Source organism: Chenopodium album, chromosome 16 (genome assembly GCF_948465745.1).
Source record: "Chenopodium album chromosome 16, dcCheAlbu1.1, whole genome shotgun sequence".
Lineage (NCBI taxonomy): Eukaryota > Viridiplantae > Streptophyta > Magnoliopsida > Caryophyllales > Amaranthaceae > Chenopodium > Chenopodium album.
The window spans coordinates 18051759-18078878 of NC_137849.1; the positions used below are offsets into that span (position 1 = coordinate 18051759).

The following is a 27120-nucleotide window of genomic DNA, read 5'->3' on the forward strand; positions in this document are numbered from 1 at the left end:
TAATTAAGCCGGTAAACCTAAAATTTTGCGAAAATAAATTTTGCAAGTGCCGCTCAAAACCAGGGCCTAGCCTCCCTAAAAATAATTTAATTAAATAAAATAATTAAAATAATTTAATAGGCAAAAATCGCAAAATGAAATCGAGAGAGTTTAGGTGCATCGGGTTGTCCAAGGCAAGCACCCCGAGCACTCGTACGCACACATGTGTTGTGTACTGCCTAGCAGCCTCACACACCATGCTTATCGAGCTGCTGCTTAGGTTGCCTGGTCAGCCCACACACCCTACGCGCCATGGCCGCAGCTGCTGTTGCGCCATGTCCCTCCCTCGTATGCCCTTCGTGCACCAAGTCGCGCACAGCCCCACGCACACCTTTAGCACAGCACGCACCAAGCGCACCAACCCGCATCCTCGGCAGCCACATGCGGGCTGCGTGTGCAGCCCAGCTGGCCAAGTGATGCTCGTGGATATTGTGCCTTGGTTTAAGTGCACAAAACAAGTCCAACTTAATTAAATTCAATTTAAGTGCACAAAACAAAAATTATTTCCATGAACTATTCTTTAATAAAATTAGTTCAACTTGATGCAACATAAATGAAGGGCTATTCTCACTATTAATTAACCAACATAAATTAATCATGAGATTTGACAAAATTAAAAGGGAGTTGGAATTATGAACATAAACATTCAAATAAACATTCCAACTTTAACTTGTGAATCCTTGAAAAATTACATCTTTCAATATGAAGATTAATGAAATTTCTATCACAAGATTGAAACTTTATGATTCCAATCAACTTAATAAATGATTTAAATCAAGAAAGTTCAACAAAATTCATGGAATTTAGTAACTCAAAGTTCCAACCACTTAAAACAATTAAAGATTGGATCTTTAGTACTTAGAAGCCTCAAATAATAAATTTTTCACACTTGATGCAATGGACTTGCAATTATGTGAAAATTTAACCAATCTTTCAAGCACTAATTACTACCAATTAACCATGCTTAAAGAGGTCCAAAAATGCAGAAATATTAAGGAAAGAACCAAATACATAGTCACCATAAATATTCCATTAAGATTCAAGGTTAAAAGATTTAAAAAATTTCGTCAAAAACGAAAAACCCTTGAAAAAGGGCATTTGTGATCGGATTTTGGTTTTTTCACAGTTCTAAAAGGGTTGAAAACTTCCCAAATCGCTGTTTCCACCCAAAAGTCACTATTTTTGGGCGAAAATCCTGGGTTCGGGGCCAAAAATCACATAAAAACGGGATTAAAATTAATAAAACCGAGTTACTAATCTAATTAGCAACACAAAACCAGAAAAATAAAGCCATAAAAACCTTGAAACTTTTATTTACAAAAATAAATGAACCAGGCTCTGATACCACTGTTAGGTTTCGATGAGCCCGACTCACCGCGAAAATAAAACCCGAGCCCAAGGAATACTCACAATTAATATAACTAAAGACATAAATAACAAGATTAAGGAAAAGACTAAATTACTCTTGAAACGTGCTTCGCTCGACCACCGGAGCTCTTACTTGAGAAAGCCAAGTCTCACAAAGGGCGATGACCTCCAACGGTATCCACCCACAATGCGACCCGACCGGTCTACTACTTGGAGGTTAGCCAAGTCTGACCAAAAAGACTACCCGAGTAATTAATGAGTTTAAAGGTTTTCTCTCAAGTGGAGATGTCTTTTCTAACTCTTACTCAAGTGAACAATCCCAAGGTATGCCTTGGCTATTTATAAGGAGTGCTTCCTTGTGAATTCCTTTCATTTTTCAATGTGGGACTTTTCACAAAAAGATCCCACACGGAAAGAATGTTGAATTCAATTCCTAGTTAAATAAACCAAGGAATAACTAAGTAACAAGTGTCACATGGTTAGGTGAGAACCACTTCCTCACTTGCTCCCCAAGGCAACTCACGTCCATTGTGAGCTAGCCATGTAGCACCCAACCTTGAGCCCCAAGATGGGTTCGGTTGGGCCGCCACCTTTCGGCCTGCGTCCATGACCCGTCACCCGGGTCTGCGGCCCTTGCCACATGGCGCTACCAACGTGGCGCACTGCCACCGTGGCACACTGCCACATGGCGCGCTGCCACATGGCATGCTGCCATGTGCGCTGCCACGTGGCGCACTTTTATTTGGCGTGCTTCCCTAGCCTTTCGCGCGGCTAGGGTTTTTACTTGTTACTTGAAGCATTCTCCCGTCTCGCCAATTCCTAAATTTTGGCTCGACTTTTAAGATTTGGTTCTGAAGCTCTAAGCTCGGAATCCGATGTCTTTGTTCACAATACTCGAGTGACTCATTAATTCCTTTCGGATTAATTCGTCATGTCGGATTGTTAGTTGCTTGGGTGTGACCCGAAGGGTTCAGTCAAGATTAAGCTGTAATATTAATTATTCATTAATATTACTAATCGAAAGCGGCCTCCATCTAGGCATTCCGATCACTTGAACTTACTGAATAATTAGCTTTTAAATAGCTCCGAACCCTCTATCGAAATAATACATTTGTTCGAAGGACACCATTCTTTTCAGTAACTCCCACAACTTCACACAACCAACAACAGTTGCCCCAACAACCGTCGTTCACAGCACCTCAAACCGCCACAAGCCAACACCACCTTTCATAGCAGCCCGCTCAATCAATTCTCCCCTGCCACCTCACGCAAAAAGCAAGTAATTATAAAGAAAGATAGAAGGAATACTCACAACTTCTGGAGGTGCACCAAAACCTTCACGGTGAAACGCTGAAGCCGCTACGACCATTGCGGTCGCCTCAAAACGCCGCTACTGCGAGCGCCCCTAAAGCTAAGGTCGTTGTTTGTGATTGTATGATTTGAGGAAAGAGAAAAGAATTGAACCCTAAAATTGTTTAGGGTCGTTTGGGGATAGGGGGAAGGGGGAGGGGTGGCTAACAGCGAGGCAAAAACTGTTTTTTTTTTTAAATAAATTAACTTATTTTTTTAATTGAGTAATTATTTAATAAGATAATGGGCCCCACTTAACGGAACCCAAACGATTTATGTTAAGTGGTAGCAAAAGTTATACACCATATGTTGTAACTATTAGTGGTAGCAAAATAAAATATAATTTTAGATGGGTAACAAAAGTGAAATAGGGGTGTTTGAGTGGTAATAAAGGTGAAATTTCTTATCCTTAGTCATCTGACCTAAAATAAACCCTTTTAAACCTATTTTGAACCATATACGAAATTATCCCAATCAAATACTCCCTCCGTTTTAAATACTTGCTCCACTTTTCCATGCGCGGATTTTTAGGAGAAATTGGAGAAAGTAATAAAATATGGAGGTAGTGGAGCATGTAGAAGAATAAAAACTTGTAAAAAGCAAAAGTAGTGGAGAGAATTGGAGGAGAGAGTATGAAAATAATAAAATATGATCATGGTGGGTCCACTAGGTGAGAAACATTAATTTAATATTGTAAAAACTTTCCAAATAAGGAAATAGAGCACAGATATTTAAAACGGCCGTAAAAGGAAAGTGAAGCAAGTATTTAAAAACAGAGGGATTATAAACCAATTTGAAGTTGGCTGGACTCAAATTCAACTTTGTCTCGACAAAATATCACTCGAAATTAACCGAACCGAAATTAATCTGACTCGACAAAAATCTAATTTTTTCCGAAAAACTCTTTTAAAATCCTAATTTAATTTGTTTTTGTATTTTGAAATTTATTTTTCCTATTTACAATTTTGTATTAATATGTCAACCCCTTTTATATTTTGCTAGATTTCGATTCCAAATTTATTTCCAATCCCTTCTTAAAAAAATATCGTTAATAAGGGTATGAAACTTAAATGAAAATTTATAGTCATCATTTTTTTCTTGAAATTGTTATTTTCATCAAAAGGGTTGGTAAAAAAAAACCACGAAAAAGAACTATATTAAGCATTCGTGAGTAATTTTTCGGAAATATATGTATTTTTTGGATTAATTATTGTCTGAGATTATTTTATTTATCAAATTGTCCCTTACGATTAGTTTTTTTTACCAAATTATCGCCGAATTTATTAATTTTTACCAATCTTTAAAAGTCTATTTTATTTACCAATTTGATCAATTGACCATCGTAACACAAACTCCATCTCATTAGGTGAATTGACACATGCGCTAACAGAGCACACTCTTTCTACCACAAAATAAATCAATAAAATCAGATACATTGACAGACAGATATGACCCACCACCCCACGGCCAACGGGCCCACACGAATAAAATCTCTTTCAAATCCGCCAGATTTCTCATTTGCAATTCTTATACAGTCAACTCCAACAAAATTGTCATCTGAAAATTCAATTCATAAAATCATCACCAAAAAAATCTCTCCTTTTTTCAATTTCTTTTCAGTTTTCACCCTGAAAAATAGAGAAAATGAGTTGGATGTCAATGGTAATGGGGGCAGCCCCATTTATGGTGATGATAATAGTGGAATGTGTTGAAGTTGGATTATCAACTCTTAGTAAAGCAGCAATGGTCAAAGGAATGAGCAACTTTGTTTTCATTGTTTATTACAATGCTCTTGGTACCCTTATTCTTCTACCTGTGTTTCTGTACAACATTTTCAGGTTGGTAATTTTCCTTTGGTTAATTAGTTTCCTAATTTTCTAATTGTGTATCTGTTGTTAATTTCCTATGATAATTGGGTATGATTGATTTTGTTAATTTATTAATTCATTGGTTTTATGCAGAGGGAAGGGAGTTCGGATCACATTTTCACTCCTTTATAAATTCTTTGTTCTTGGATTAATTGGGTGAGTTCTTAAAATTTTTGGGTCTTTATTTGTATGAATTGTATCTCTTAATATTAACAAAGTATGCAAATAGTGCAAAATTCAGTAAATAATAAAAAAGGGTAAAATTTTGTCACTGTTAGAATTATTTTGGATGTTTGAAAATTTAATTAGATGTGTTAGAATTATTTACTTTTTTTTTGGTTGATAATGGAGTTTTTGATTTTTCTAATATATGGCAGGATTTGTTTGTTGCAGATATGTGCCTACACTGGCATCAACTATAGCTCTCCAACTCTAGCAGCAGCTATTGGCAATCTTATTCCAGTTTTCACATTCATCTTAGCTGTCATTTTGAGGTAAGGATTGCTATAAAATTTTGGATTCTTATTGTTGTTACTTTCATATAGATCAACTTGAAGAAAATGACAGGGTACATGTTGTTAGAGTTGGATTTCATTTGATGAAGAAGTGAGTTCGAATTTTGCTTGTGTTGGTGTTGAATAAGATGTTTCACAAATTAACACTGATATGTGATTCATAAACAAATTTGGGGTCTTGTATCTTTTTGTAAATGATTCTGTTATATTTTCAAAGAGGGCACAATTTTAGCTATCCTTGATTTGTTTAACAAATATAATAAAAATGATGTATTACAGTATTAGGAATACTTGCAAACATGAGGACTACAAATATGGCTAATTGGTTAAATTATTACTTATTCATGTCATATGTTGAGTGTTGAAGGCTTGAAGCTTCACAGAAGGAAAATTGACGATGGAAAACCACATGGGAAGGAAATATTATTGAATGGAGTCTACTCTCTAAACTACCAAATCATCAGTGGTCCTAACCTATAAGTGCTCGAAAACCGCACTACTAAATTTCACAAACTACCATCACTGAATCTTCAAAAATTTAATAGTTGTGCTAAATTTGTATGTGGGAGTTCCACGCGATCAAGTAGCCATGAATCATGTTTGGTATAAATTTTTTCAGCTTCTAAGCCAAAATGATAAAGTTGCTTGGGGTAGCTTATTCTGATTGGCTTTCGGCTGTTTTGCCAAAATTATCTATTATGCATACATACAAACATCTTTGAGAGCAATTAATGACTCAACAAACCAATGGAAGCAGCTAATGCTACTAGTGTTTTGGGTGTTTTTGTCCCTCGGGAGAGTTACGACTCGAAGACTGGTCCGACTACGCCTGTACCTGCAAAACAACGGAGACTCCGGTTGGTTGGAGCTCCGCCTCTGACGATTAAGTTAGAACTCGTAGAAAAATGTGAAAAAGATGCGGAAAGTAAAGTGGGATATTTTCGGATTCTGAGATCAGGTGTTTTCTCTGATGTGAGAGAATGTAGGGTAGGTGTAATAAATAATTCAATGTGTCTCAAAAATGGGGGATATCTCCCTATTTATAGGGTCATTGGGAATAATGCCTTCTCTAGGTCATTCTAACCTAGATTTGGTGGGCTGAGCCGTTCTAGGGAATTGGGCCTTGAAGGTCGCAATTCTAGCAGGTATCTGAGGTTGACGCGTGTTAGCTGGTAATTGGCCCTGACACGTGTTCCTCTCTGATTGGTCCACGCGTTTAGGGTATTTTTATCCTAAACAACTAGGAAGTTAAACAAAAGTTAAGCAGCCCAAAGAAACATGGAACAACTGCACTGTTTGCATGATGCTGCTTGATGTATGCATGATGGCTACAAATCAAAGTAGTGTGTAGCCACATTGCTTTGTCTTTGATCTGATATTGTGTCCCTAACCATCCCTGGACGCTTTGGAGTCCACCTCCCATGCTGAGTTTATTGCTCACGGATGTATTCTCAAGCTCGTTTTTTGGGGACCTTAATTAAGCAGCAAAAACAGCAGCAGCAGCAGTAGTAGTAGTAGAAGAAAAACAGATTGTAATTGTGAAAGAGGGTAGTAAAATTTTAGAGAAGACTGGGAATTATAGCTTCATCACTTAAATCTTTACTCTTACTTTCTGTTCACCTGTTTAAGCATGCTTCTTGAAGCTCCATTTTTGGGTTTGATTTGGATAGTTTATCTGCATGAAATTATGCATGTGTTTCTCTTGATGGAGGAGAAAGCTTATAAGTTTAATTACACAACAATTGTGAAGGATGGAGAAGCTTGACTTGAGGAATCTCAGCAGCCAAGCAAAATGCTTAGGCACGATTGTTGCAATATCCGGAGCAATGGTGGTAACTCTCTACAAAGGGCCTCCATTGATAACTCAAACTCCTGATGCATCTAATAAGCTTCTTGCACTGCCAGTAAATTGGACTCTTGGTGGCATTCTTTTGGCAATTACTTCTTTATTGTCATCAACAGGCAACATTCTTCAGGTCAATATTTGTCTTTTCATTATATATATATATATATATATATATATATATATATATATATATATATATATATATGGCATTCTGCTACATGGAATGGGACTTTTACACTGATTTACCTTCTTTTTTTTTTTTTTTTTTTTTTTTTTTTTTTCCTTTTTTTTTCAGACAGCTACCGCTAAGGAATGCCCAGATGAGCTGACTCTAGTCTTCTTCTACAGTTTATTTGGGACACTGCAATCTGCTGCTGTTTCTGTCTTTATGGAGAGTGACCCAAATAAATGGATATTGCATCATAGGATTGAGATCATTGCTATAATCTATGCAGTAAGAAATTTTTGTAACATAATTTTTATCATTGTATTCATAATTTGATTGATTCTTTCCAATCATCAATCTTATAATCATTTGTTGATTGTAGGCAGTAACAACCACTGTTTTTCGCAATACTGTCATTACATGGTGCCTACGTGAAAAGGGACCTGTCTATGTAGTTTCTTACAAGCCTTTAGCCATTGTTATTGCAATGATCATGGGGTTGGTGTTTCTAGGGGATAACCTCTATCTTGGAAGGTATGTATAATTACCATTCCCTTTAATTTTCTTATATTTATATTTCTATTAACAATTGACACAGATGCCTCAGAAAATTTGCGGATCCATTTTCTCTCTTCCTTTGTGATCCTTTTGGTGGGGCAAGGGGATAAATGAGGGAAATACCTTATGAGGAAGTTCAGCTAGAAATGAAGAAAAAAAAAAAAAAAGAAAAGAAATGAAGGACTATTACTAGTTGAATTTTCGTAGATGGATATTAACTTCAGAATTCAGTATTTGTTGTTAAAACCAAGCTATAAACAAATTCCTTTTGTAAAATCTTAAACAGGCCTAAAGCAAATTAAAAATATCATAGTTGGCTGAAATAATTTGTTGCAATGTTATACAAAGGCTTTCAGGCTTATATAGCAATAGTATATGATTATAAAAAAAAGTCTACAACAAAGCTGATTCCTGAGGTGTTATTATGTGGTGTGCAGTGTCATTGGATCAGTTGCAATTACTGCTGGATTTTATTCAGTCATTTGGGGACAAGCCAAAGAAAAGGATGATCTTGCTTCTGGCAATGTCAGTAAGTTAGAGTCAACAGGCGACCTAAATGCCTCTTTGTTAAAAAACACTGATGACAACACTTGTGGAAGTGCTTGATACAGTTGAAATTAAAAATGGTAATGTCATTACGAGCTACATTCCGTAAGTTCTATATGATAAGAAATTAAGAATACAATTTGATTCATAATATAGGTTGCTGGTAGAAATTTTGTTATTGAGCTTGCCTCCCTGTAATTTGCTATGTCCGTCTTATTCTACTAGTACCATATTTTCGTAGCAGCTTTTTTCTGTGAATTCTATCAATCTAACCTCTTTTTGAACCAAGCTAATCAAAACCTGTCTTCATCAATCATATTCTTATTCTTTCCCTCTGGGCCTTCTTTTAATCAGGGTCTCGCATTTTGATTTATAATTGTTTCATTTATTCTTAGGATGTGTTTGGTATGAATATTGGATATGGAGTGGAAAGGAAACATAGGGGGGAAAATTAATCATTTGACTCTTACCTATTCATTTGTTTGATGTAACCATGAAAAATACTTAAACCTAACTCCCTTTCTTTTTGTTTGAGGAGGATAAGAGTAATTGTTTCCTTAGATTTTAGAGAGGTAACAAATAGGTGGAAATCATTACCTTTAGGAAATAGTAATAGTTACCCAAACCTTCTAACCAAACACTTGGTAACAATAATGGTTTAACTTATTGGATACAAGTGCGTGGAAGTCTAGCTAGCATCTCTTCTTAAGTCCAATTTGAAGTATAGTTATACACTACTTGACCTTGTATTAGCTATGCCAAGAATACTAAACCCTTTCTCCTTACTTTGTAATTTGTTTCATCGTCCACGCTCTTGTCAGATATATCAAGTGGTATACTTGGGCACTAAAGATAATAGAAGAGTTGATGTAGCATAGTTTATACTGAAAACAGTCTTCTCCTCATAAAGCTTGTAATCTTTCTCCACACAAAACTTAGACAACACACAACAGTACTATACTACGTAATACATGATCTTCTCATAGCTGTACCAAGAAGAGCACCAAAACTTTCTTATAAATTTGTAAATTCATATAGTATACATTGTAACTTGTTTAAGATCAGGAATAGCTATATGATGAGTAACCCATGTAATTCAATCGAGGCCGTACATTTTGGTGATTATAAACAGGGTCACTATAATCAACAGCTTTTATCACCATTGCTTCACGCCTTCCATCTTGTTCTTGAACTGCTCCAAATACTATCTCACTCTTGTCTGAGCCCTTCTCACCAGCTTCTTTTGTATTAGACTTAATATTCCTCTGTTGCGGCTTCTGCTGCTGTTCCTGCTCCTGCTGCACCTCCTGTTGTTGAGGAATCATCCCCTGACGCTGATGAAAATCAGCATCTCGTCCTTCATAATAACCCTGGCTTTGTCTTAGTTGCTGTTGGGGGTATGGTTTTCTCATGATAGAAGTCCTAGTTTCTACATTTTCTAGTCCTGGTGACTCATCTCCATAATTAATTTGCATAGGCCATGAATGATCTGGATGCCTGTTTAGTTGCTGGAAATGTCTCAGATGATCATGATGTCGTGTTTTCCTCTTTCTGAAACCCGAAAATAATAACCCTGCAAACACTTCAGCCACTGAGGAACTGGCATTGATTATAAGCCTTCCAAACGAGAATAATAAGCCTTCGTCCTCTTCACCATATTCATCTTCCGGGGGTATTAGTGGTGGCCTCACTGATTTTGGAGGTCTCTGATACGGTGCTGCAATAGCATGGCTGTTTATTTGCATTCTTGGATCCTGGTGATAAAATCAGAAAATCATAAAAGCATTAGTTAGAAATATTTGATTAGAGTAGGTGCCTCAGTAGTTTGTAGTAATGTCTTGAGGTTTTTACTGATCTCTTGGTTGAAAATAAGGCTTGCACTCTCTGCTTGAGCAATGCCAACATGTATCCAAAGAACATAGCTGCAACAAGGACTACTACACCTGAAATGATGAAGAAAGATTTCATAAATAGGTTGATAGAAGGCGTCGTACTTTCTATTTTTAGCAAGCTATTTCAGTCACAAATGCTCTAAATTTTCTCACAACCGTTTTAATGAAACTATGTTATATCTTGAAGGGAACATTTTCTGTAAAGGTAAAGCATGTAATCAAGTTTTTGAGCTGAAAAAGATGGTTAAAATGTCGCAGTTTCTAAGCTTTTTTTTTTTTTTTTTTTTTTTTTTTTTTTTTCTCTCTCTTTCTTTTTATATTTTTGACGGAAAAAGCTTTTGTTACTACTGTCTTGGCTATACCGAAATATAAGTTTTCCTCAGACTGCTGATCGTGTTGAACTGGTGGCTGCTCATAAGAACAATCAGCCTCATGGAGTTGTATTTCACGAATTGCTTGGTTTCCTCTATCCGTGACTAGGAGTGAGCAGCTACTTCGTACATACACTAGGTTGAAATCATCAGAAAACTTTGCATCTTCGCTAGCTCCATCCATATGACTTCCTCCATGGCTCCGTTTTCCTCCTGCTATTGTAGTAATTCCTGAACAAATGAGAAAAAAAGCAAAATTATAGTCTTTATAAACAGGATTCAATGACCACTGAACGAGGAATCGTGTGAGGTGAAACTTTCAGTAATGGTTACGCAGTGTGTCTGTAAGGGTGTTGTATGACTTGTATCTATCAACTTTGCCAGTATCACCCAAAAAAATTAAGTTTTCCTACCAGGTATACTAAACGGATTTACAGAAATTTCTGTAAGTATTATCAAAAATACAAATCGATACCTGCATCAGTGATTTTCCTGATGGCCATATTCATGGTGTCAGCAATGTAGATGTTTCCATTGTCATCGACTGTTAAACCTTTGGGGCCATACATTCTTGCATCTCTTAGTTTCCCATCTACGTGCCCTGTGTAGCCTTCGGGTGATCCTGCAATAATTTTTGGCCTGCTATCTGAAGAGATTTATGGTTTAAATTGTAAGTCAAGCTAAAGACTCAAAAACATCTACTGCATGTAAAATTATCAAAAGACTTGCATCAGTTGCTTGTCAAGAAAATTTAAAGCGATAAGCCCTCATTGATGTTTACATTTGGTCTGAATTGATACTTAAGACCAGGTTCCTTTCACTTGTATTTAGCTTTAGGAATTAGGATAATTCAGATTTACTTTGATTGAGTGACGCATCACGATTAATTTTTCAGTTCCATTCAATCGTTCATGTTAAATTATGTTTGATTCTGATATGTTTTGGGTGTAGCCTGTTTGTTTTGTTTTATCTAGCATAATAGCGATTTTAATTCAAGGTGCGTTTTGTGTGCGGTTGTCCACACCAAGTGGCCGCTTTTAAAAGAACAAAGTAACCCCTATAACAGTGACCAAGTAGCCCCTGTAATACCGACCGAGTAAGCTTTATAACACTGATCGAGTAACTCATGTAACATCGACCGAATAACCCCATAACACTAATGAAGTAATCCTCATACGGTGGCCAATCACAAGAATTTTTTATTTTGATCTAGTCATATAGATGGTTTAGTAAATTTATTTATGAAAATTGCCATTTCAATAAAATGGAGTTTATTTTCTGTTAGAACCATATCAATATTACAAAAAGAAGAAAAATTTGTACTATTTGGTTTTGAAAGTAAAAGAATGATAGAAAAAATTCCCAAGATATGTAATTTATTGTACTTTTACAATTTAAAGAAGAGTCTTCTTCCCAACTAAAGTAAGCCGACATTATCATCTTAAAAAGTTGGTCAAGACAAAATGCAAATCCTCTTAAAAACTAATTGCCTCAAATAAAGAGAATCAAGGATAAACTACAACACAAGTTTCAACTTTAACCCTTGAACAAGCTACTAATATACTTCAAACTCTTTACACCAATTATTCTCTGAGCTTGCAAAAGTTTTGGATTAATAAAATAACTTAGGCTATCGTTATATGGAAAAATATAATTGTTGTGTTATTTCAATAATGCCAACTCTCGAGAAGTTTAATGTCCACTTAAAATACTTAAAATCTCTTTATTTTCTACGCGTCCTTTTAAAATGGTAATTGTATAAGTATTTTGAATTTTAAAGCATGCATGATGTGCATATTAATTAATTTAATTATATTGCAGAGCATTACTCATAAACTCTAAAGTCCATTTGAATTAGGAATATGATGTATAATGAAGAAATCACACAATAACTTTAATTTTAACATTTACACGGAATTATAATAATAGTTTTCAATATACAAATACTGATCTAAAATCAATCAAGACTTACATCGAGACAATGGTGTTGAAATCTTGTAAAGATTATTGTTGACAGAATCCAAAATTAGAAGCTCTCCTGTTGGAGATGCCTGAACAGAATAAGGCTCAATCCCAACCTTACTTCCATCAAAAACTGTCTCAACTGTATATCCAGCCTCGAATTTCATCAATGAACGACTGGAAACAGCTGAAATGAACACCCATTCATCAGTCTAATATAAACATGCACTGCTGATTCATTACATCAGAACACTGCAGGAAACAGAGAAATTGCTGAATTGAACTGATTCAAGTCGTCGTATAGTACATTTCTAACCTTTCTCTGGCTTAATGACTGGAGTTCTTAGAGACCAAAGCCATTTAAAGACAGTAGACATCACATTAGTGACGATACCAGCTACTATTCCTGACAACATACAAGAAAAAAGGCAAAAATTTGAAGTAGGAAAATAAAATTAATTTTGTATTAAGGAATTTTTAACCGTAAAAGAGTTAACTTACTTGCAGGAGGAGATGCTGAAACAAATGATGTATCATTGAAAAATATCAGAAATATGAAAAGAGAAATAACCCATTTCTTAGACATTTTGTTGGATGTTTCAATGAATAAATTATTGATTTTAGTTTATGAAAAAGTATTGGAAGTTTATGTAAGTTTTTCCCATAAAATAGGAAAATAAAATGTTTCTATAAAAGGAAAGTTATATGTAGAAGATTGAAATATAAACATAGGAATTTTTCTGCCTTGAAATGAAAGAGGGTGAGGGAGAAGGTCGGTTTATAAGATAACTAAAATATGAATGTAAGGAAAAAGCAATAGATATGTAACGATGGAATCATATGCTTTATGTCTTTGTATTAATTGTGTCTCATTTGAACGTGTACACATTATTACACTAATTATGAGTATAACAATATACTCCTATAAAATGTGGGTTTTAACTAATCCTTTGGATTAATAAATGTGGGTTTTAACTAATCCTTCGGATTAATTTTATCCTTAAAATTTCATGTAATGAGAATTGAGATATCAAGTCATTGTATCACTTATATCGTATGTATAAGGGAGCATATACAAAAGGGAGGATACTTGCTTGAGGAAAAGTCAACAAGACTCCTAAATACAATAAACTAGATCAAGGGCCTGTTCACAATTACTTAATTTCAGTTCAGTTCAGTTTAGCTCCAATCGGTTTAGTTAAGTTCAGTTCAGCTCCAATCAATTCAATTCAGTTCAGTTCGGTTCAGTTCCTAATTTCCCTCTCTCATAAAATATTCATTTCAGCTCAATTCAATTCAGTTCAGTTCAGTCCAGTTCAGCTCCAATCAGTTCATTTCAGCTCCAATCAGTTCAGTTCAGTTAAGTTCAGCTCAATTCAGTAAATGTGAACATGCCCTAAGTCCCGTGCCACGCACGGGTTAAACAAAATATTATAATGATTATAATGTTAATTCAAAATCTACCAAAAAATATCCTCATATTTTTAAATGAATTTGAAAAGGTTTGAATCTTAATTTATACTCGGAATTGAACCTCAAATCCGGATTATACCAAAGGTAGAACACCTTAAAGTAAAGAAAAAGATGTAGAATAATATTTTATACAATAAAAATATGAAAAATATGTGAATATTTTTTTAGGAAGTGAATCACAATTATATAAAGAAATGAATATATTATTTTTAGGAAGTGAATAAAAAAACAAATAAAAAAAGTTTTGAAGGGAAAAAAACAGCACCAAGAAGTGATACGTGTCATTCTTGGTGTTTGTTTTAGTATTATGTTATTGATATACGTCTACAAACAGAAAATATACAAATATGTGATTTTTAGTATAGCGAGAAGGATAAAAAGTATAGATGTTCAAAATTTCACTTCTGCACAATCAGCATTACCACATTAATTTGGCTCAACAAAGTTCTACCATGCATGCCGTCTTATGCAAATTAGGAGACCTGTGCTATTTTTATAACAATGTTTAGGATTTTATTGTATCGGTAATAATGAAAAGAAAAATGATACAAATATTCAAGTTTTTAAATAGTAAATTTATGCCTTAGTAATATAAAATAATTTCAAATAAATTGTGTGCAAATGGCAAAATACGTACATGATAATTTTTTTTTTTTTATATTTGCTAAATAAAAATAGTGAAAAATATACATTAGACAAAACCAAACTAAAAATGAAAAAGAAAAGAAAAGAAAACTGAGAAGAAAAAAATGTTTTCCTTGAGGTTTGAACTTCTACCACCAAGCCGTTGAGGTAGTATATTAATATTGTGTACATAATTGATAATTATATTATGCATTTCATTTGGGGCCCTTGAAATTTATTGGGCCATGGCGCCTTGTGCTGAGGACCAGCTTGCACAAAGCCTTAGCCGACCTTGCTGCCATATTAGCCGAGTTTGTTACTCCACTTGCATTAGTTCTTACAAATACTCCCTCTGTCCCTCAATTATGTACCTATTTTTTTCATTTATTACTCACATAATGAAGAGAAATAATCATATAATTAAGGGACGGAGGGAGTATTATTTTTTGTTTTGTTGTAATAAGCAGGCATTATATAAGCTACTACGATATTAATTTCAAAGCAATATTATATTTGCAGAGCTCTAAGCTCCATTAATGAAACTTTCAAGTTTCAACTAGACCATTTATCTCTTTTTTACTCTTCACTCTATATTTTTTTTTATTTTTTTTATTCAGTAAAAGCTTAAACTAATAACATGGTATTAGAGCGGATCACTTTTTTTTCTGAAGATTTTGAAAAGCCTTTTGAACAACACTTATGGAGGATTTGAAGCATTTTCTAGTAATTGAGCTATTCTTCAGTAACGGTTTTTAAAGCAGTCTTTGAGCATTTTTTGTGAGTTCCTAAGTGGATTAGCTCAAATCGATTGTTTTCAAAAGTTGATTGTCTGTTGCATTCTTAGTTCGATTTCTTTGTGCCTCATTTCTTATGTAAGTTTGTTGAAAATGGTGAACGAGAACATGGAAAGAGTTCTAGATCCAATCAAGGCCCAACTAGTCCCTATTACTTGCATCCATTATGATTTTACCAGAAGGAAACTTGTTTCTAGTGTCTTTGATGGGATTAGGTATGGAAATTAGAAAAGATCAATGGTGATAGAGCTACCTACAAAGATCATTGGATCATAGCTGTTCTTGACCCAGTAGCATCTTGTGTTTATTGATATTATTGCAAGAGCGATATGGTTCGATCTTAAAGAGGGATTTGGACGTGCTTATTCTGCTCAATTGTATGTTTTACATCAAGATAATTTTGTGCTGCTAAGGGGAATTTGTCTATTTCTGAGTACTATAATCATCTTAAGTAGTTGTGGGATGAGTTGGGTAATCTTTGTCCTTTGTCATCTTGTGTTTGCGGTAGTTGTAGTTGTGCTTTAGCTCAAGAGTATCTTAAGATACAACATGACCCAAGGTTGATGACCTCCTTAATGAAATTGACTAATAACTATGCCAATGTGAGATCTAACATTATTTTGATGATGCCAAGCTTACCTACTAGCTCAAGAATATATAATAATGGATCGGATTTATAGGAAGAAAGGCATAGAGCTTTAAGCAGAATGACAGAGAAGGTTACATAATCAGTTGCTTTATTTAGCTGCAAATAGAAGGAGGTTTGTTGATAGGGGACATAATGGTCAAAATAACAAGGGTAATAGTTCTGTTGGTGTTATTAGGAGAATACTTAACTATTTTTGTGACCATTACAAGATCAGATGACATGTCATAGTATGGATATCCATTAGGTTCAAAGGAAGTCAGTAGCTTAATCAAGGAACTGAGAGGTTTGCTAACTATGATGATGTGAGTCCTATTACTTATTGTATTTGAGTTTTTATCAAGAAAAATTTGAGATGCTTGAGTGCATATTTGACAGTGAAGTAATACATTCAACTGAAGTCACTTCTTAATAAGCAAAAGATAAAACAATCAGTGGATAATGAATATGGCAATGCTTCATTTGCAAGTAACTAGTGTCTCCTGTCTTCTGCTTATACTAATAGATGGATTGTAGATAGTGGAGCTAGTGCACATGTGTCATAAGTTAAGAGTTATTTGATTCTTATGATGATCTAAATAAGTACTCCCCCGTTTTTAAATACTTGCTCCATTTTTCTTTTTTGGCCGTTTTTAAATACTTGTTTAATTTCCTTATTTGGAAAGTTTTTACAATATTTAATTTATTTACTCTCACATAGTGGACCCAACATAAATCATATTTTATTAAGTTCATATTCTCCCTCCTCCAATTCTCTCAACTACTTTTGCTTTTTACAATTTTTTATTCTTACACCTACCTCACTACCTCTATATTTTATTACTTTCTTCAATTTCTGCTAAAACTCCGCGTATGGAGAAATAGAGCAAGTTTTAAAAACGGAGGGAGTATATAACTATCCCACACGGGACAAGAATGAAAGTAAGACACATACGTACTGTTATTATCAGTAATAATATTACGCTGAAGAATGTGTACTATCGTATATGTTTCAAACTTCCACTTCAATCTTATCTCTATGCACAAATTATGTCAATATGGTCATTGTATTATGCAGTTCACAACTAACAAATGTATTGTTCAGGATCAATAGTCTTTAACTCCATCACTTGTTTGTTCTTCGTAAGATTAAAAAAGTTTGTACTTCGCTGAGGATGATTTTGTTGGACTTAGTAATGCAACCAAAAAGGTTTTGTCTCAGGCTGAATTAGGTTGGTTTGTCCGACCGAGCAGGTGAGAGTAACTCCTTGGTTGAAAACTCATTATTGTACAACTAGCTACATGGTCGTGTACCTTACTCTACACGGTTGTGTGGTTTTGCAGACAAACCTGTCTACACGGTAGTGTACCCTCTTCTACATGACCGTGTGTGTCAAATATTATTAGGAATGGCTATCAGTTGGGTCTAGCTGGGCACATCATAAACTAATAGGCTGTTTGGATTTATTGGTTTCCTTTTATTGGAACTTTATAAATAATAACAAGAGCCTCTTCTATAAAAACAACTTTCGAAAAACCCTAAACACATAAACACAAACTTACCCTTTTGAGATCTGAACAGTTCTTGAGCAATTCCAACCTTTGATTCGGGTACACGAATTGCAAAGGTCGTTGTGTAAAAATTGGGGGGCATGCGTCATTGAGAAATCTGTACCGATGGTGGCGTATTTCGCTTCTATGTCAGTGGGTTCCAAACCACGGTACAACAGAAGGAGGACAGGTCTATGATTCGAGTATGACGATCAAATTTGTACCAAGGAAAGTTCTTGATTTAATTTGTCTATTATCATTCATGGGTCTCGGTTTGGCGGATGGTGGGGCGGGGATGGGGATGGGGATAAAAACCATACCCGCCATGGGTGATGGGGCGGGGGTGGATTTTAAGTTGTACCCGCCCCATCCCCACCCCGCTCCACTTCGTACCCGCCCCATCCCCACCTCATACCCATATTTATATATCTTTAACAGCAAAATTATATACTTTTATACTATTTTATAAAATAATTACGTGAAATAAAATATTAATTATCATACTTTGTACTATACTTATATAATAAAAAAAAATGTGTGTAATTTTAAGAATATTTTTTATTATTATTATAATCCGTATTAATTATGTAGGATTGTGTATTTGAGAGACGGAGATTAGGTGGGTCTTGGATGGGGATTAGGCAGGTCTTTGGTGGAGATAAGGTGGGAATGGATATCCAAGTGGGGGGTGGGGCGGGGATGATTTTGGAGTTGTACCCGTCAGGGCGGGGATGAGGATGAATATTGGACCAGCCGCGGGGATGGGGATGGATATGAAAATGTTAGGTGGGGATAGAGATGGGAAGACCAATATCCGACCCGCCCGCCCCATTGACGACATCCCTAGTGCAATCTAGCTTTTCTCCTATTTTATTGGGCCACACCACATAGCCCTTATAGTAAAAACTCTACCTCTAAATTAAAAGAACTTGATACTTATAAATAGGCAGTTGGTGACCCAAATTGAAAAGCTTCTATAAAAAGGAGATTACAACCCTTTTGGAAAACAAAGCGCTTAGGAATTGATTGATCTTCCACCTAAGAAGAAACCAAGTGGTTGTATACTAGGTCTCCAATTATAGACACCTGAAAATTACTTGAAATCAAATCCGATGATTAACAACCTTTTTGCTGAGTTTTGATGAGTCCGACTCATCACGGAAATAAAACTCGAGGCCAAGAACAAACTCACAATTAATATAACAAAATGCATAAATAACAAGAATAGGGAAAAGACTAAATTACCCTTGCAGCGTGCTTCGCTCAACCGGATGGAGCTCTTACTTGAGAAAGCCGAGCCTCACAAAGGGCCAGGACCTCCGACGAAGTCCACGCACAACGCAACTCGACCGGTCTACTACTTAGAGGTTAGCCAACTCCGACCAAAAAGACTACCCGAGTAATTAATGAGCTTATAGATTTTCTTTCAATTGGAGATGCCTAAATGAGCACTTATTCAAGTGAGTTTTCCCATTTCCCAAGTGGGATATTTATAGGGAAAATCAAGTGAGAAATCCATTCTCCCATCAATGTGTGAAAGTTTGTAAAATTAATTTTTTCCTTTTATTTTTTAAATCAAAAACAAAAGAAAATAGTCAACAACTAATTAATTAACAAGTGGCATACTAAGAGGAGGGGTTAGGTAAGGACCACAAGGGAGGGGGGGACCAAATCTTGATCCCCAAGGCTTCCCAAGAACCGACCAAACACTCCCACATGCCCCAATGGGCTGCCGCCACGTGGCAGGCCGAGCCAAGGCACCCAAGCAGCCCAGCTGGCGCTTGGTGTGCGGCTGGCCTGCTGCTATGTGCTGCTGGGCGCAGCACCATGCGCGCTACGCTGCTGCTGTGTGCGGCTAGCCGTAGCGCCATGCGTTCTGGGCTGCTAGCATCCTGCGGCTGCCACGCACATGCTAGCATGGCTTGCTAGCCATGGTGCGCTAGCATGCCATAGCCCCTAGCTAGCCATGCTAGGCTCGGCTTAGCGCGCATGCTAGCCACCTTGCTATACCAAATGCCCCTAGCACTCGGTTTGCATGGGGCATTCCAACGCTAGGGGTATTTTGGTAATTTTTTGATTAATTAGTGATTTTACCGTCTCGTCTTTAATTAATTCAACTCGACTTACGACGCTCGGTTTTAACGCTCCTAGCTCGATTTTCGACATCTAAATATTTATTACTTGAGCGACTCATTAATTCCTTCTGAATTAATTTGTCGTGTCGGATCGTTAGTTGCTTGGGTGTGACCCGAAGGGTTCAGTCAAGATTAAGCTGTGATACGAATTATACATTAATATTACTGATCGGAAGCGGCCTCCACTTAGGTATTCCGATCACTTGAACTTATTCAATAAATAGCTTTCCAATAGCTCCAAACCCTCTATCGGAATAATACACTTGTTCGAAGGACACCATTCCTATCAATCTCCCACTTGTCCTTCCGGACAAGTGCGCTTTTAGTGTATAGCCTTTTTCTTATGTCACTTAATTTCTCTTCATGAACTATAAGGTAAGATTATTCGTCATCCTTATTACGTCTAGAAGTGTTTCTCGAAATTCGAGTCTGACTATCAATAAGCAGATGATTTCTAAAATCCATCCGAGCACGGCCATGCATTTTTATAGTCTCGCTCTTTGAGAGGCCTTGTAAACAACAAAGACATGTTCACTATTGCTAGTAGGGGGACATTCCCAGTCTTGTAATGTAAGCTTCTCTTACTAAGAGGACCTAGTCGTCCGAGTGTTACCGTTATAATCTCCATGTACGGCAGACGTTTAACTAACATCAAAACGGACTAGTACTCAAACAAGAGAACTCACAATACTCATGGTTGAGGAAAGAGGTTCCGATAACCATAATGAGAAGTATACTTATGACGATTTATAAATCTCTTAAAGTATTCTCATAGGTCGATCCAGTATGGTTCCAAACCAATACCTGTGCAAATGATTTATGACAATCATGTCCTTGTAGCACAAGAAACGGTGCTATAAATCAAACTACACACTAATCTCAAGCGGTCATTAATCGTCCATCATTTAAATGACCTCGATTAGGGATAATTTTCGATTATAATATTCAATGTTCACTTAATAGGTGTTTCTTTATCCAAGACTGGTCTTGATACCCTATTTTGAATATTCTCACAATCGAATGGACTCAATATTTAATCCTAAACAACAATTAAATAGAAACAGAGTGATAAAATTGCATGAAATTAAATTACTCCAAAACTAAATGGTTTCATCTTAGTGTCTTAGATTAAAATGTTCAAAATTTAATTAAAACACTAAACAGGGAAATCAAAGCCAATCTCCAACTTGCTTGATTCCCATCGCCTCAACGTACTTGTTGTGCTTCACTTGAGGCAAAGGTTTAGTAAGTGGATCGACTACATTGTCATCCGTTCCAACTTTACAAATTTTGATTTCACCCTCTGATTTCCATTCTCTTATCATGTGAAATCGTCTCTTGACATGTTTGACCTTCTGATGTTCCCTTTGCTCTCTGGCCTGAGCAATAGCTCCATTGTTGTCACAATAGAGGGCTATTGGACCCTTGATAGAATCTGCAGTTTTACTCTACTTGGCACTCTTCCAACTAAACGCTCCTTCATTTAGACAGAACACATATCCAGACTGTGATTTGAAATCGTCTCTGTCTGTTTGGAAGCTTGCGTCGGTATAACCTTCAACAACTAATTCTTCTGAGCCACCATAGACCAGGAATTTATCCTTGTTCCCTTTCAGGTACTTTAGGATATTCTTGGCCGCAGTCCAATGCGCCTCTCCTGGGTCTGATTGGTATCGGCTCGTAGCACTCAAGGCATACGATACATCCGGCCTATTACATATCATGGCATACATGATCGATCCAATTAGCGAAGCATATGGAATCTCATTCATCCTTTCTCGCTCATCAGGTGTCTTTGGACACTGCTTCTTGCTCAAGGTTATGCCATGTGACATGGGCAAGTGACCTCTCTTGGCCCCTTCCATCCTGAATCGTGCTAGTACCTTATCAATATAAGTACTCTGGCTCAATCCAATCATCCTCTTAGATCTATCCCTGTAGATCTATCCCTGTAGATCTTGAAGCCCAATATGTACTAAGCCTCTCCCAAGTCTTTCATTGAAAAACATTTTCCAAGCAAGGCCTTTACAGACTCTAACATCGAGATGCTATTCCCAATGAGCAATATGTCATCGACATATAAGAATAGGAAGGTGATGTCACTCCCACTGTCCTTCTTGTAAACACAAGATTCATTTGGATTCTTATTAAAACCAAACTTACTGATGGCTTCATCAAATCGCAGATTCCAACTTCTGCTCGCTTGCTTCAGCCCGTAGATGGACTTTTTAAGCTTACTCACTTTCCAAGCATTGTTTTGGTTGACAAAACCTTCAGGCTGTGTCATATACACAGTTTCTTCCAAAATTCCATTGAGGAAGGCGGTTTTGACGTCCATCTGCCATATTTCATAGTTGTAATATGCAGCAATCGCTAGGAGGATCTGAACAGATTTAAGCATTGCGACCGGAGAAAAGGTGTCATCGTAATCAATACCATGAATTTGCCTATAACATTTTTCTACCAATATAGCTTTGTAAATGAATACATTTCCATCTTTGTTGGTTTTCAATTTGAAAATCGACTTACATCCGATAGGTGTGTAACCCTCGGGTAAGTCAACCAAGTCCCAGACTTGGTTTTCAAACATGGAATCCATTTCAGATCTCATGGCCTCTTGCCATTTAGCAGAGTCGGTGCTCGCCATCGCTTGCTTGTAGGTTGCCGGTTCGTCTCCATCCATTACCAGGATGTCTTGATTCTCGGTTAATACAATACCAAAATACCTATCAGGTTGAGACCTCGGCCTCTGCGACCTACGCAGGGTAACGGATTAAGCATTTGCATTGTCGGTTTGACTTTTCACATTTTGACCAACGTCAACAGATGCTATTTGAGTACTTTGACTGTCAATCTGATTTTGTTGCTCGTCCTCTCGAACTTCGTCGAGTTTGATTTTCCTCCCATTTGTCATTTAGGAAAGGCGTTCCTTCTCCAAAAAGACACCATTGCGAGAAATAAACACTTTGTTCTCAGATTTATTGTAGAAGTAATACCCTTTGGTTTCTTTTGGGTAGGCCACAAAGAAAACCTTGTCAGATTTGGGGTGAAGTTTATCAGAAATTAATTTCTTGACATATGCTTCACATCCCCATATCTTTAAAAAAGACAACCTAGGAGGTTTCTTCGTCCATAGCTCATATGGAGTCTTTTCTATAGCTTTTGATGGAGCACGGTTCAGTGGTAGTGCCGCAGTTACAAGTGCGTGTCCCCAGAAAGAGATAGGAAGATCACTAAGACCCATTGTTGATCGTACCATGTCTAACAAGGTTCGATTTCTCCTTTCGGATACTCCGTTCCATTGTGGAGTTCTTGGAGGTGTCAATTATGAAAGTGTACCCTTTTCTTTCAGATGATCATCGAATTCTTGGCTCAAGTATTCACCACCTCAATCCGATCAAAGGGCTTTGATTTTCTTTCCAAGTTGATTTTCAACTTCACTCTGAAATTCTTTGAACTTTTCAAATGATTTAGATTTATGCGACATAAGGTAGACATAGCCATATCTACTATAGTCGTTTGTGAAGGTGATAAAATATCGATGGCCGTTTCTTGTGGTGGAGCTCATTGGTCAACATACATCGGTGTGTATTAGGCCCAACAAGTCACCTTCCCTTTCTCCCAATTTGGAGAATGGCTGCTTTATCATCTTGCCTAATAAACATCCTTCGCAATTCTCAAATGATTGTAAATCGAATGAGTTAAGAACACCTTCATGTACAAGTTTTTTGATGCGTTTGATGTTAATGTGGCCAAGATGACAATGCCACAAGTACGTCTAATTTGAGTCAATGGTCTTAGCTTTCTTGGCGGTATTATTAACATTATAAATTTGTTTGTCTAATGAAAGCACACATTTTAGATAAACGTGTCATACCATAAACATATAAACAAGAGTTTTAAAACAATAGTCTTGTGATCGAAACAAAACATGACGTCCAACGTCAAAAGATCAATGTATGGTTGATAACCTAAATAAATTCTATGTCAAGACAAACTATGTGATTACAAGTCTTCTAGAAAGATCATCATCTTCTTCCGCTTGTATATCCACATCCACTTGGTAAGCCCTTCTCACTTGGTTCCTAAAATAGGAGCATATAGTGAGTCATTAATGGTATCTAATGAATTGCTTGTATTCAAGTGTGGTTTATAAAGAAGATACCCGAGGTGGAGATTTCTCTTCCCTTTGCCTCATATTCCAGGTACATGTTGCATTCTCTCTTGTAGTGGCCTCGTCGACTACAGTAGAAACATCGCATCCTTGCCTTGTTCTTGAACTCCTTCTTCCTTGCCTTTAGAGCAAGCTTGAGTCTATCACTTCCGCAAGGGTCGGCCCATTGAAGCTCATTAACAACCTCCATCAAAGAGAGTTTGTCACGATTGGCAGTTAGCCGCATCTTCAATGCGATATAGCCCGAGTGGAGAGAACTCATTAGCATGAGAGCAGCTTGCTCATCCTCCACCGGCTTGCCAATAAGCGTCAAGTGAGTGAATAGCCTTGTCATTCGAAGCACGTGGGCTCGAAGTGACATTTCAGGTCTTAGTCTAGCATTGTCGCCCATACCTCTTGCCTTTCCTTGGCTAGGCACCCCTGTTGCGGTGGCTTGATCTTCATGTTGGAGAGTGACCTAGTCACTTCCTCCACGATACCATCATAGTTGCCATTGATACTCTTGGTGACCCTCAAATTGACTATATCCTCTAGAGCTTTGAGGAGCATGTCCGGAAAATAGTTGGAGAACTTCCCCTTCCATTGTTCCGGGATAGAGTTTGCCATAAGTCGTGAGACTCTTTTGCAATCCCAACTCCAATCCTCATAAGCCTTATCGCTCATAACCCTTTTTGAGTAGAAACTCGGGAAGGGTATGTCAAGAATGTGCTCTAGGTAGCAATTTCCGAGGGTCTTTCGGAGTTCTTCTTCCCACTCCTTAAAGTTCACCAAGTTCAAGCAAAATGGTAACTTTTCGGGAAGTTCCGGGCACATTAGGTTGTTGTCGTTGTTAGTTGAAGACATGATTCTACAATTGAAAGAATTTGAAATGAAAAACCATTCATAATACTTAAATAAGATTGAAATCATGCATATTAATCAAACTTATTTAAACGTCTTATTCACTCATTAAATTGTACCCCATTTGGTGAGAATAAGTCGATTCCAAGATCCAAAGAATCAATAAGTAGTTAAGCATGCTTTGGCTTGTCTTAACACTCAATATTCTAAGGTAAGCAACTCTTTTCTAATGGCTCTAAGCCACTTTTGGTTAGATAAATCGTCGCATCTAATGCTCTCTTAACAACTTATCCACTTTGCCACGACAAGTTAGGACTCCATCACTCATATCGTTGAGTATAACCAAAACCAACATGCATACCCGGTATGCCTTATGTATCCTAGGGAGAAATAGTGATGCCTCAATTTGGCGTATCCCATCATTACTCTGAATAGGTCGGTAAGTGTTGTTTTGGAATGGCAAATTTTACTCAATATTTTAAGGACCTAGGGTTTCTATGTTGGTTGATTTAATTGAACTTAATTAATCATCGCAACATTCGAACCCTAAACATGCATCCAACATATAATTCACATATATAATCATAAATATATATCGAAAACAGAAATAAATGATGCATTTGGCAACTAGCACGACCCCTTGAGTCTTCAAGGGTCGTCTTTTGCAACTTCATGGCTTCGTCTTCCACGGACCTTTGTCTTCAAGACATAACCAAAATAATGCAAATACTAGTATCTACAATTAGGAGTAATCTAAATATTAAGGTACAAAAATACTCAACGGTTCGCAAACCGTATTTAAATTTACAAAAAAAATGACGGAACGCAGTCCGTATTTTCTATCCTAATCGGGCCCCACTTGATGCCATTTTTATAAAACCTGTAGGAGAATATACATTCCATTCACTATTTGTGAATGGCCCATGGATTTTACAACGATAAACAAGTAACTATGCACAAACACGCGTAAACTAGTAACTAATTTAGGTTGTTAATCCGATGAACGCGCCTAATTAAAATTAGTCAAAGTTGTTTAACCGATTATGTAATTTAGCGCAATTAAAATTGAAGCTCCCACTAAATTCCGCATCCATCTTAATTAATCCAATTAATTAAGTCGGTAAACCCAAAATATTGCCTAAATAAAATTTTGCAAATGCCGCTCTAAACCGAGGCGTAGCCTCCAAAATTTTAATTAAAATTAATAATCATAATTAAAATAAATAAAACGGCCAAAACCGCAAAATTAGCGTAGCCTTAAAACCCGGGGCTAAAGTGCCAAGTGTGGGGTTGTGCGCATCGTGCCGCAAGCACGCAACACACCCTACACGCACTCCCCACAACAGCACTAAGAGCTGCACGCACACACTTCCCGCACCAAGGCTGCAGCATGCGTGCACAGCACCACAACCACAACACGCTGCTGCCTAGCTGGTGCTGCTGTGCTGCTGCTGCTGCTGTGGCGCACCAAGCCACGCTGCTTGTGTGCGGCACGCACCAAGCTCACCAGCCCTTGGCAGCCACATTAGCAGCCTGGCTGGTCGAGGGTGGTGTAGCCTTGGTTTGCGTGCCACACTCTTGGGATTTAATTTCGAATATTTGCGTGACTTTATTAATTAATTCCAAATTAATTTTAGAATTAATTTAATGAGCAAAATGAAAATTATAATAAGTCCAACTTAAAGAAATTCATCCAAGTGCACAAAACCAAAATTATTCCCAATATTCTTTAATAAAATTGGTTCAACTTGATGCAATAAATAAATAAGGCTATTTTCACTATTAATTTAATTAATTTAAATTAATCATGAGATTTGACAAAAATTAAGGGGGGTTGGAATTATGAACATAAAATTCAAATAAAGATTCCAACTTTAACTTGTGAATCCTTGAAAAATTAAATCTTCCAATATGAAGATAAATGAAATTTCTATCACAAGATTGAAACTTTATGATTCCAATCAACTTTATACATGATTAAATCAAAAGTTCAACAAAAAATCATGGAATTTAGTAACTCAAAGTTCCAACCACTTAAAACAATTAAAGATTGGATCTTTAGTACTTAGAAGTCTCAAAGAATAAATTTTTTACACTTAATGCAATGGATTTGCAATTATGTGAAAATTTAACCAATCTTTCAAGCACTAATTACTACAAAGTAACCATGCTTAAAGAGGTCAAAATTGCAGAAACATAAAGGAAGAACCAAATACATAATCACCATAAATATGCCATTAAGATTCAAGGTTAAAAGATTTAAAATTTTTCGTCAAAAACAAAAAACCCTCGAAAAAGGCATTTCTGGTCAGATTTTTGCTTTTTCACAGTCCTAAGAGGTTTGAAACATTTGTTTCCACCCAAAATTCACTTTTTTCTGGCGAAAATCTGGGTTCTGGGCCAAAAATCAGATTTAAAAGGGT

General features: G+C 36.6%; 2 protein-coding genes across 2 annotated transcripts; one reads left to right on the forward strand and one right to left on the reverse strand.

Annotated features, from left to right (window-relative positions):
* The first annotated feature begins 4291 nt into the window (after positions 1-4291).
* On the forward strand, positions 4292-8517 carry LOC145586279 (WAT1-related protein At5g40240-like). Its single transcript, XM_081643066.1, has 7 exons — positions 4292-4595; positions 4719-4781; positions 5003-5119; positions 6891-7116; positions 7282-7440; positions 7535-7686; positions 8148-8517. The coding sequence occupies exons 1-7, from the start codon at positions 4402-4404 to the stop codon at positions 8314-8316; spliced, it is 1080 nt and encodes a 359-aa protein (XP_081499192.1). The 5' UTR covers positions 4292-4401; the 3' UTR covers positions 8317-8517.
* A 171-nt stretch (positions 8518-8688) lies between these two features.
* On the reverse strand, positions 8689-13223 carry LOC145586278 (uncharacterized). The gene is made up of 7 exons (XM_081643065.1): positions 12983-13223; positions 12798-12887; positions 12492-12668; positions 10995-11165; positions 10511-10750; positions 10108-10199; positions 8689-10010 (listed from the first exon to the last, which is right to left on the reverse strand). Exons 1-7 carry the CDS (start codon positions 13065-13067, stop codon positions 9318-9320), a joined length of 1548 nt encoding a protein of 515 aa, XP_081499191.1. The 5' UTR covers positions 13068-13223; the 3' UTR covers positions 8689-9317.
* Between the last annotated feature and the right edge of the window lie 13897 nt (positions 13224-27120).